The 11,222-nt window shown below is 41.2% G+C and overlaps 1 protein-coding gene across 1 annotated transcript in view; it reads left to right on the top strand.

The window, feature by feature from the left end:
* The window catches only part of LOC116700081 (BMP/retinoic acid-inducible neural-specific protein 3), a 119,070-nt gene extending 110,759 nt beyond the window's left edge, over positions 1 to 8,311 (top strand). The window contains exons 6-8 of the mRNA XM_032532932.1: positions 2,464 to 2,686; positions 4,864 to 5,170; positions 5,890 to 8,311. Of these exons, the coding sequence (XP_032388823.1) occupies positions 2,464 to 2,686; positions 4,864 to 5,170; positions 5,890 to 6,711 (1,352 nt within the window). The 3' untranslated portion in view covers positions 6,712 to 8,311. The remainder of the gene's footprint in view (positions 1 to 2,463; positions 2,687 to 4,863; positions 5,171 to 5,889) is intronic.
* The last annotated feature ends 2,911 nt before the right edge of the window (positions 8,312 to 11,222 follow it).

The following is an 11,222-nucleotide window of genomic DNA, read 5'->3' as shown; positions in this document are numbered from 1 at the left end:
AGGACATAAATGCCCACTCAACATTAACAGAACGTTATTAAAACACACCATAACTTGGATAGAAACCATCCAGAACGTATTTTGTTTCCCATGAGCATTTGCACTGCTTCAGGCAGAAGAGTCCAAATGACCCCGCCCCTCCCAAACAGACACTTAACATCCTTAGTTATCCCTGCTTAATATGATCTGTGCACTGCATACTTAAGCTGATTATTACCCTTAAAGACCCAGAACAGGAAATGTTTTGCCTTTCAGATGAAATGTTCTGATGCCTTTTTAGTATGTTTTTAGTGAAAAGTAATCCTGCAACGTTGGCCCTAGTTAGAAGCAGTATTTCTGTATTGTCTGGACAAACACAGAACGACTAAGGGCTCCTTTGCATGGTTGATTTTCTATTTAGTCCAATAACAGTATATATCATGAGCAATAATCACACAGCAGTCATATTTCTTGATAAATCATGTAATGATGAAAAAACGGGATAAATTGTATTCACAAAACTAAATTTTGTGTTAGTCCTGGTATTCAGCCATGTTAATCTGCAATAATGCAATGAGTCATCTCTTCTGAAACACCCTTTGGAACTACTCCAGTATTGTGTGGACCAAAACAGAACAATTGATGATAACCAGAAAAATCCGTATTGGTTACAGACAAGAAATGTTCCGCCAGTGACAGATTTGATGAATATATTGGACAATAACTGAAAGTTTACATGTTCTAAACATTATAATAATCACAGCCAAAATGATTAAGGCACTTTACTTACTTCAAATCCAGTTCAATTAAACAGAGAAATGAGCTTGAAAGACAGTTTGCAGGTTGTGTGAGTTCATGGCACATTTACATTTACCAGCCAATGGCATTGCAAAGATAATTAATAGGACCCTTTGACCCTTTGTCTATGTTAATGTTTACTTAAAAAAAACAAAAACATTTACGACTCTTTTTTTGGAACGGCTAAAAGTGATGTGTGTAATTTTGCAACTATGGGCCTTATAGGGTTAAATGGCGACAAATAAAGTCTCATGGTATAGTATCAAAATTCTACTCTTCTTGGAGAACCATGGAGTACGATGTAGAGATTTCTCAGAATGGGTTAAAAGAAACCTCAATCACACAATGACTACGTTTACATGCACATGATATTCTGGTTTTCACCGTTATTCTGAAAAAGATGATCTTCGGACTGAGCTGTTTACATGGCAAATGAAAGTGAATATTCCACTAATATTCCCTTTTACATGTAGCCGTGCAAAACAGGATTTTTTCAAAGTGTACCAGCGGCAGAGGAATCGTTGGGCCGTGTAGCTTTAATTCCTTCAACCAGCGTCTTGAAAAGGTCGGCATAGCGACGTGTGCGCATATCCAAAAACCTGTTGATATCCAAGTCTTTGATGTTTAAAAGTAGCTGTGTTTCTTCTTATCGGGTCTCCAGCCTTGCAAATTGTTGGCTGGTTGGTTTGTGTCCAACAACCATAGCAACGCACAGACCTGACCATTAAGCCTGGGGTAAAAACCCACATTGAGACTCATATTCCAAATGTGCTGTATATATGTCCAAACAATGCCTCTAAAACCCAAATATTACCAGAATATCCCACGTCTTAATCAGAAAATGCTATATTCCGGAATAATCCATTTTTATTCCGAATATTGTCATATTCTGAATAATAGTGGATTATTGGTGTGCATGTAAACGTACTGAGTGAGGGCATCTAGTTTGAAAGACGTGGGCAGGCAGGTCTAATGAACGTGTGTGCCTCTTCATCATATTCATTTAGTATGGGTCTAACCTGTGGGACCTGCCATTTAGGTCTATACAATTTACTATATTTTAGTGAATATCACATTGCATGTCCATGCTTAGTTCCATTACAAATGACATTGATTCAGGTTTTTTTGACTGACATATTATTGGAGGGGGCAGAGGTGATGTTAGGTTTGTGTAAAATGACAACCTTGTTTTTTGCTTTGTTTGGTTTTGACACAAACTTGCTGCAACAGCTGCAGAATTTGCTGTAAATTATACCATTACACCAGTAGACCACAGAAATAGAACCTCTCACCATTTTACTGCGTGCTTGGTCTATTCAGTGTGTGATGCTTTTAAAGAAAGAATTACAACGTCAATGAAAATGCCCATCTGTATGTGACACCATACTGTAAATCGTAAGATAACTAGTGTTTCTAAATGACAATGACTACTGTGATGAATACGATGAGCTTCTAATGGTGAGTTGAATGAGTATTACTGCAGATTGAAGCACAGGTGTTTACTTTGGATTGGCAATTCATTAAAACATAATAGCTTTTTTGTATTCAAATGACACCTGAAACTCCCCCATTTACCCACTCATTATCTCTGCATGCCACTGCGGAAAAGTAGACTGTGGTGAATAGTTTTTTTTTCCCTTTGTCTTCAACCTTCCCTTTCTCTGATTCTGTTCCCCCTCTCTGCAGATGAATTCAAAGCCCTCCTGAAGCGCTTGCCCACCGACCGTTTTTTGAACGTGTCCATGATCGCCAAGTTCTGGTCGGCTGACTTGTCCATCCAGAAGCGCCACGCCCAGCTGGAGTCCAGCACTGCCCTGGTCCTGAACAAAGCCCAGAAGATTGTCAGGAAACTGTTCACCCTGAGCAAACGCTGCCCCAAACATCCTCGCATCAGTCTGCCCAGAGAGAGGTAACTCACTGGGATACATTGAAAGAAACCAAACTCAAAAGAAGAAGACATCATTTTTGATTACTGGGAGTTTTGCCTGCTGCTTTGTGCCGATTCATTACAGCTGTAGGCTCTCTAACAACACCCCCCAAGAGGGAAAACCAAGAGCTATCTAACTAGAAAGAGCTCAGCTTTGAATTTAGCAAAACCCCAAAAGACAGAAAGGTGGGAAACATGCCATTGGGGTACACAATTGCATTCTTTTAAGCTGATTCCCATCCAAAACATGTATTTGTTGGTTGCTGCTATTGGGATTTCAGCTTTGGGCTGCCTCTGCTGTCAACAGAGTGTACAATGGTAAAAATGTCTATCTGTTTGAAACTTCGGGCATTTTGACAGACTCGTAGCAACATTACGTAGATAGCTGAATGACTCATCTGTCCACACTCCCAGGTGGAATGGCCTAGAAATAACTTAATGCAAAAGGAATAATCATCACCATTTTATACAAGCAATATCTCTTTACGTCAGTCAAAGCTTTTACATTTGTTGTAGCCTAACTTGTCTTGCATAGCTAGAACAAAGCGGGATAGGGAGAAGAAAACACTCTGGTCAGGTTAAGGTTGACGATGTGCTCTGGCTGGTATATACACTTAATCCGACTCTATGTTCTTAGTTTAGGTTTACACAAAACTTCTGACCAATCAAGGTTTTTACGTTTAGTTATTTCAATTACTCTGAAATTAACTTGCCCAAGTCAATTTTTACTTGCCCCAGTACAGATTGTTTTATCTATTAGTGACTATATAAAAATAACAAAGACTAAAGTTATTTGTCATGTTGAATCCTAATTTAAGTTAATGAGCACACACAGTAAAATGACAGGAAATGCAGCCTTGCTGAGAAAAGGACCCAGCAGAAATAAAAACGCAGAGTAAGGAAAGAAAGTAAGAGAATGTGGGAGAAGGAAGAGAGATGTGATAGCGGGATGGAGACTAAGACAGAAAGAAAGGGAAAGTGTAAGAGAGCTGAAGGGTCTAGTTACCAATGGTGAGAGTCTCTGTGTGGATAGGTAAGTGGCATTGTGGCATGCTGTAATCAAGTCCTCTCCCAGACTGACAGCTCGGCACTTGTTTACAGAGGACTTTCATTTCCCTGACAGTCCTTTCCCTCAATACCCATTACTTCATCCCCCCCTTCTCGCACCCTACCTCACTTTCTGTCTTCATTTCTCTCCCTCAGTCCCCTTTGTATTCCCTCTCTCTCTCTCTCTCTCTCTCTCTCTCTCTCACCTCTGTCCCTCGGAGTCTTAACCCAGTTTGTACCAACAACAACAAGTTATCAGGGGCTGCTCAGCCGCAAAAGCTCCCTATTTTCTTCTGCAAAAATCCATTTGTTTTATCATCATTCATTTTTTGTCTATTTACATAGGCCTGAGGGTAAGGAATTGCTGGAGCGTTTGGGCAATGCTGTGTGTGATTTCTTGAACTTAGCCTTGGGATAGAATCTCTGCAGAGCCAATTTTCAGTCTCAACTTGTCGTTACCGCACCAAAGTGCATGGTAATTTATTCATGTCTGCTTTTCCATCTCTGCTGCAGTCATACCAAATACCAACACTTCTGTAATAAAAAAGGTGTCAAATTGCCGCACACGAACAATACAATTATTTTGCGATTTGGAGCGGACTGTGAATTACATTTCCACCTATGCAGTGTGATCTAGGGAAATCCTCGCTTAGCACTTTAGGTTTTAACTCATATTATGCCTCTGAGAACATACCCGACATGAGTTGGAGGAGAGAAGAGAAGGAGCAGATGGAATGTAAAATGGGGAAGGGTTCCACCCCATAACTAACAAATGGTTCTTTTTTAGGAAGCGCCTCAGTGGAGGTTCAAAGCGAGCTGAGCCGACACTAGAAGGTGAAACTAAAACACTGCAGACAACTGTTTGGTCAAAGAAAATCCTCTCTAACGTGGCATGGGACATCCTGCTTTTATTTTACATAGCTAAACTACCGTCAATAGCAACCGCAATTTTTTTCACTCACTCCAGATAAGAACGGCAGTCCTGCAAAACTGTGCTATACATTACGTCGCACATTTAACAAAGTGCAGGCGTTGCTCTGTTTACAGATAGAAGTCAATCCCAGAAGTGGGATTGGATACACAGCATGTTTGTTTTTTTCTCCCCTTTGCAGGCCTGTTAGCTTTTGGTTGAACAGGGTTCAGTCTCTGCTCTACTGCAACGAGCACGGGGTGCTGGGCTCCTTCTCGGAGGAGGTGAAGAGCTGTAGCTGCCCTGTGGACCAGCCCACCTGCCAGGGAGTCATTCCCTGCGTTGTGGGCACCGCCTCCACCTCGTGCTCCTCCTGTGGCACTGACAACGCAACCCGCTGCGGAGCCTGTCACCACGGCAACGTCCTCCATCTGGGTTCCTGTAGGCCAAGCATCGCTGCATCCCAGGACCACTACCTGAACTTTGACCTGGACATGCCTGATGCTGAGGTTTCTCAAAGCTTCCCATATATGTATTCCATTCATTCTCAAATCTCTGTGCACTAAATAATACAGTACCTCTGATTACACTAAAGATCAGGAAGTCAAAGAACACATTGGTACTGGTTTATTTATGCCTAGACAGAAACATACCTCCAATAGTAATAAAAATGGCAATGCATTCATATCCATCACCAAATGGCAAACTAAATGTTAGTATTGTACTTAATTATTAATTAGTAAATGATGAATCTATAAATAAATAATTTAGCAGTGTGAGAATTGAAGCTTCTCAGAAAGGTAGTAGCAAAACAATACAAATATTTACAGTAGAAGATTGAATACATTCCATTTTTGATTCCTATTGATCTCATTATTTGGGCATTTTTATGATGAACTCCCTTTTGAATGCTGGGCAGTAAAAAATTGTATTAAAATATTCCATTAAAAATATTAGTATTTTTCTATGACATTGATAGGCCACTCCAAAGAGTTTACATTTAAAGGTTAGTTTACGAGGAGTACTACTCGGTTATTGAAAAAAGTAGTAAAACTTTGTAACATCTGAGAAAGTTATCTAATCTTAGCACAACCTTTATTACGAACAGGAAGACACATTTATAGTGCTGTATATGTATATTTGAGAACCGGTATATAATTGATCTGTCTGTTAGCTGTCTACCTGTTAAGAGTGAATGTGATCTCACAGTTCTTAAATCTCTCTTCAGGTGAAGTACCTGCTCCAGCGATTGGACAGCAGAATCGAGGTCCACGCCATTTACATCAGCAACGACGTCCGCCTGGGAAGCTGGTTCAATCCGGCCTGGAGGAAGAGAATGTTGCTGACGTTGAAGAGTAACAAAAACAAGTCCAATCTCATCCACATGCTGATGGGCATTTCTTTCCAGATATGCTTGACTAAGAATTCAACACTGGAGCCCGTGCCTGCGATTTATGTGAATCCTTTTGGGGGGAGTCACTCAGAGAGCTGGTTCATGCCAGTGAACCAGCCTGACTTCCCTGACTGGGAGAGAACTCGACTGGACGCCGTCGTCACGGCACAGTGTTACAACTGGACACTGTCTCTGGGCAACAAATGGAAGTCCTTCTTTGAGACAGTGCACATCTACCTGCGAAGCCGCATACTCACGGATGATCCAACAGCGAATGAAACGCTCTTCTATGAACCATTGGACCTGGATGACCAGACGTCCAACCTGGGGTACATGAAGATCAACACGCTCAAAGTGTTCGGATACAGCATGCACTTCGATCCTGAGGGCATCAAGGATCTGATTCTCCAGCTGGACTACCCCTACACGCAGGGTACGCAGGACGCTGCCTTTCTGATGTTGTTGGAGATGAGGGACCGGATTAACCGACTGTCTCCACCAGCGCCGCAGCCGCTGGACCTGTTTTCTTGTCTGTTGCGCCACAGGCTGAAGCTGTCGGCTGGAGAGGTGGCACGCATCAAGGACTCTCTGCAGATGTTCAACTCCAAGCTTCCCAACGCTTCTCCTGAACCTGAGCTGGCCCCGCTGTGCAGCTAGCTGTCTTAGCACACAGGTCAGGTTCAGGCGTGATGCTACTCATAGAAAGTGGAGCAGTTGCTGCTAGACTGAGCACGGGAGACCCTGCTAAGTTAGTCTCTTGGACCCAAATCTGGATAATTAGGACAACCACCTCTAAAGGCTGACTGCTGGGCGTTTCTTACGGTCATTCTCGGCTGGATTACTGGTGTCACGTTTTTTGTTTTTTTAATCAGAAATTGCTACCAGAGCCCTTTGATGAACATTGAAGTCATGTTGTGGACTTTTGGGAGACCAGCTGATACTTGGACTCTCTTTCTGAGGCTCTATTGTACTAGCCTAGAGGTCTTACTTTTGCTATTACTGCCGTGCTTTTGGCAAACGTGGATGAAGTTAAGAGACGGGATTAAGTTTAGAGACTATCTTACAACTTTGTGATTTTGGAACCTCAGAGAGCCGATGTCATTAGGTATACCTAAGACAGGGATTTTCATATGTAAAGAGGAACTCTTAAGGGGTCTTCAAAATGAGTAAATGGAAGAGAAGACTTCCCCTTTTCTAAACCTATTTTCTTTGGCTACAGAACAATCTTGTGGGAAGGGAAAATGGGATAATATTATATATGTGGTGAATGAGTTGTTATGTTATGCTTAACCGTTTAAAATTTGATAATCCTGAACCATGTAACGGTCTTTGAATATTTCTTTTTGTTTCTAGCCTTCCATTTTATCTGGCATTTGAAAACTTGTAAGTATATATGCTTAACATCCGAGTGAGAAGCCTGTTAGTGATGTTCTGTCCTTGGTGGTGTGTCTATACCAAAAGAAGGTGAACACAAACTGAATGGCGAAATATTCTCAATGTTGAGTTCTTTTTTTTTTTTAGCTGAAAATCTTCTGATGTGGTAACAAAAAGGTCTGAGGATATAGCGCTGTAAATAATGCTCCATCTAACCCCAGGTGTGGACAAGTGCACATTGCTTTTTAGATAACGGAGTGCAAAGACCAAAAAAATGTTTATAACAAAACAAACTCATGCCTTATATGAGAGTCAATGTTAAGATAAGAAGCACATTTCGTTTCTGTGTTTGGTTTTCCAGCAAAGGCTGTATTGCTTTTTATATTTCAATATTTCTACCAAGACAGAACAACCGACACATTCTCCAGAATATGTGATAATGTAGCTTTTCAATGTAAATGCCAGTCACACTTTCTGCAATTACTTGTTTTGATTTGGTGTTGTGAAACTTTGAGTCACTATTCACAGTGCACACCAGTACTTGCATACTGTAATTGTTCTGCAAAATCCTTCTATCTCCAATTAGACAACGTCCCAGTAACGGATTAAACCTGGTGGATTTTATTATGGTTTGGTTTAGTCTCAGGTCAAGGAAACGTGTGGGTCCAATGTTAGCTGCCTGTTACCACAGCGACTGGAGTTACAAGGTTTCTGCAGGGCACTGAAGGTACTTTTGAAAGCTGCAAACTTACCGGGATGATACTTGATTTGATTCTGCATTTACTTCACTAATTTCTCACTGAAAGTCAGTAAACCTTGTATGTCATTTTCAGCAGTTCTTCTGTACTCAGCTTGCTTAAGTAAAAACAAAGTGGTTTATCTATTTGGGATCCTTTTTCTTTGTTTGCTTACATGTGTACCATACAATAACCTATTGAGATTTATATTACAGAACAGGGTGTGTTTGATTTGTTAACAAGTCCTATTTAGATTATGTTACCATTGTCCTCCTCCGTGTTAGAACCCAGTCCACAACACAGAGCCAGATTTACTGCAGTGCAAATGTGCGCAGGTGGCGGGGGAAGATGGCGTTGATACAACACTAGAATTTCAAGGGAAATGCAGCCAAATGCTCAATGTAAAAGTCTCATCAACAGGAAGAAGTGTCTCTAGCATGAAGTGACTTCAGTGTATTAAACATCACATTCAAAATAAATGAACACACCCCCTCCCCCCAAAACTGCGTCCCATTGGTTTGCTTTTACAAAGCAATAAGATGCATTTCTCATTGCTAATCATTACTTTATTAGTTTATATTCATAGGCCTATAATTGTATTTGTTCATTAAAAAAAACATTACTTAAACAAATCCGACTAACTAAAAGGCTTCAGTCCAGCTCTCAGGGCTGCAGAAATCGAGTTTTGTTATATAACTACTATTTTAAGCAAAAGACAAAACTTATCCTTGCACATTGCTAACTTTTTTTTTTATATTATACTTTATTAATCCCACAAGGGGAAACTACACTTTTCACTCTGTTGTTGTTGTTACACACAGAGGCCTGAATTACACACACATGCTCAGGACCTACACATGCACTAATGGAGAGATGTCAGAGTGAGGGGGCTGCCCATGGAAAGGCACCCCGAGCGGTTGGGGGTGCGGTTGGGTGCCTTGCTCAAGAGTGGCAGTGCCCAGGAGGTGAACTGACACCTCTCCAGCTACCAGTCCACCACCATACTTCGGTCCGTACGGGGACTTGAACCAGTAACCCTCCGGTTCCCAACCCAACTCCCTATGGAGTATATACTGAGCTACTACCACCCCCTGTGTTTTCTAAATCAACACGACAGTACTGATTGAACTTATTTCCCTGTTTATAGGTTGACCAGGCTAAAACAAACGCAGTCAGTTCACAGGCTGTAGTAATTATATTGTGTTATAGAGACCATAAAGAAAAAATCAACAACTTTCTTACACAGTTTCAGTTTAAATAAAACCCTCACCTGGTAGAGCAGACGCCCATGTATAGAGGTTTACTCCTTCGTACAGCGGCCGCAGGTTCAACTCCTCCCTTTGCTGCATGTCATTCCCCCTCTCTCTCTTGCTCTCCCCTTTCAAAAAAAAAACTGAACATTAAGACATCCATGGAGGTAGGATTTATTGCAGGACTGTTGTGTTAGACTGTATTATATTTAACTCTTTGCATCCGAAATTCCATACAAAATATTATTTAGTAGCTATTTAGTAGGCTAAAACAAATTGTTTGTCCAAATTCTTATTATGAAACCAATATGAACTGCATACTAAATATTTCAGTATTTCCAGCAAACACTGGACACTACGTCGGGCTGGCATAAGTATCCCACAATGCAACGGGGTAGTAACAACAACGTGTGAAACAGACAACCGAAAAGCAACCAAGGTAACTGTAACGTCAAAAATGTACTAATTTACATTTCTACATATACAAATGTGTGATTTGAGATCTGTGATGTCACCGGTCTAGTTGCTATCCTTTTTCAGTAATTTAAGCATTATTTGGCGATGCTGCTAGAGAGAAGGCTGGCAGTAGTTACCGTGGTTACGTGTCTTCAACGGCAAGGAGGTTCTTTGGAAGGGACGTTGAAAAGTACAGCTTGGTGCTTCTGAAAAGATACACACAACTGTTTATGTACATAAAAAGTACATTGAACTATAGAATACAGATTGAGTGTTAGTGCATAGTATGCAATTTCGGATGCAACCTCAGTGTACCTAGTTGTAATGGCCGGCTGACAGGCCACAACAAAGGAGGGAGATGCACGCCAAACTCTGTATTAACCAACTGACATTTATTTAAGTAAAATGTAATGCAAGTAAAATTCATATTTCCTGTGTAAAGTGTGTATGTCCAGTCTTTTAAAAGACAGAACTTTCAAAGCAAAACTGACCTTAAAAAACTGTTAACATACAGGTGCACAGTCCTCCCTTAAATGCATTTACAATAGGGTGCAAACACTTGCTATAAAAGGTGTGCTTGTTGCGTTAGTCTGGGAAAGAAAACGTCTCATCTGAGACTGAAAGAACACGGCAAAAGCCTGAGTACGTTTCCATAAAATGAATGCAAAAATTTCCAATTACCCCCGGCCCTTCATAATAAGATGAATGTCCTCTAATATACGGAGTGCAGTGTTTTTTGTAAGATGAAAAGCCAATTTCCTGGGTTGTCAGGGAGCAAACATGAACCAAATGCACAATGTCACATTATATCAGGCTGCTGGTTTATCTGCTGGAGAAAGCAAGAGGGGGACGGAGAGAGAGACAGGAAGAGTGACAGAGGCAAGGGCCCGCATTGGCCAACTTGAGCAGCTTGCTTCTTTTTTTTTTTTCACCCCATAATGAGGTGCGAAAGGAGTCACTCTGCATTGGGTTAATAAACAGTTATTCATCTTCAGCCTGGCACCCAGGAAACAGGAGTGGGTTTGCCCTTGGGCTAATCTTCAGGTCTGCGGAAGACAGCCAATCCATCAGAACACTATTTAGACTGCACACTACAAACTTTCTGGACCTCCCAAAGAAGCGAGCGGAAGAGGGAGAAAATGAGAGTGTGATTGAAAAGGGGATGGATGACATAAAGGGAGAGATGGAGGAAAGATAAGGTTGAGAGAAAGTGGAAAGGAAAAGAAAAGGTGAGAGGGGTTGGGCTGCAAGTCGTGCAGTGATTTATGATGTTTAAGTAGTCAGACTGTTTGAATTAATGAGGTAGAATTGGTGAAATCGACTGGCACGTGTGTGTGTGTGTGTGTGTGTG

This window comes from Etheostoma spectabile, chromosome 13 (assembly GCF_008692095.1).
Source record: "Etheostoma spectabile isolate EspeVRDwgs_2016 chromosome 13, UIUC_Espe_1.0, whole genome shotgun sequence".
Lineage (NCBI taxonomy): Eukaryota > Metazoa > Chordata > Actinopteri > Perciformes > Percidae > Etheostoma > Etheostoma spectabile.
Note: the sequence above shows the minus strand (reverse complement) of the source record. Positions and strands in the feature narration are given on the sequence as shown.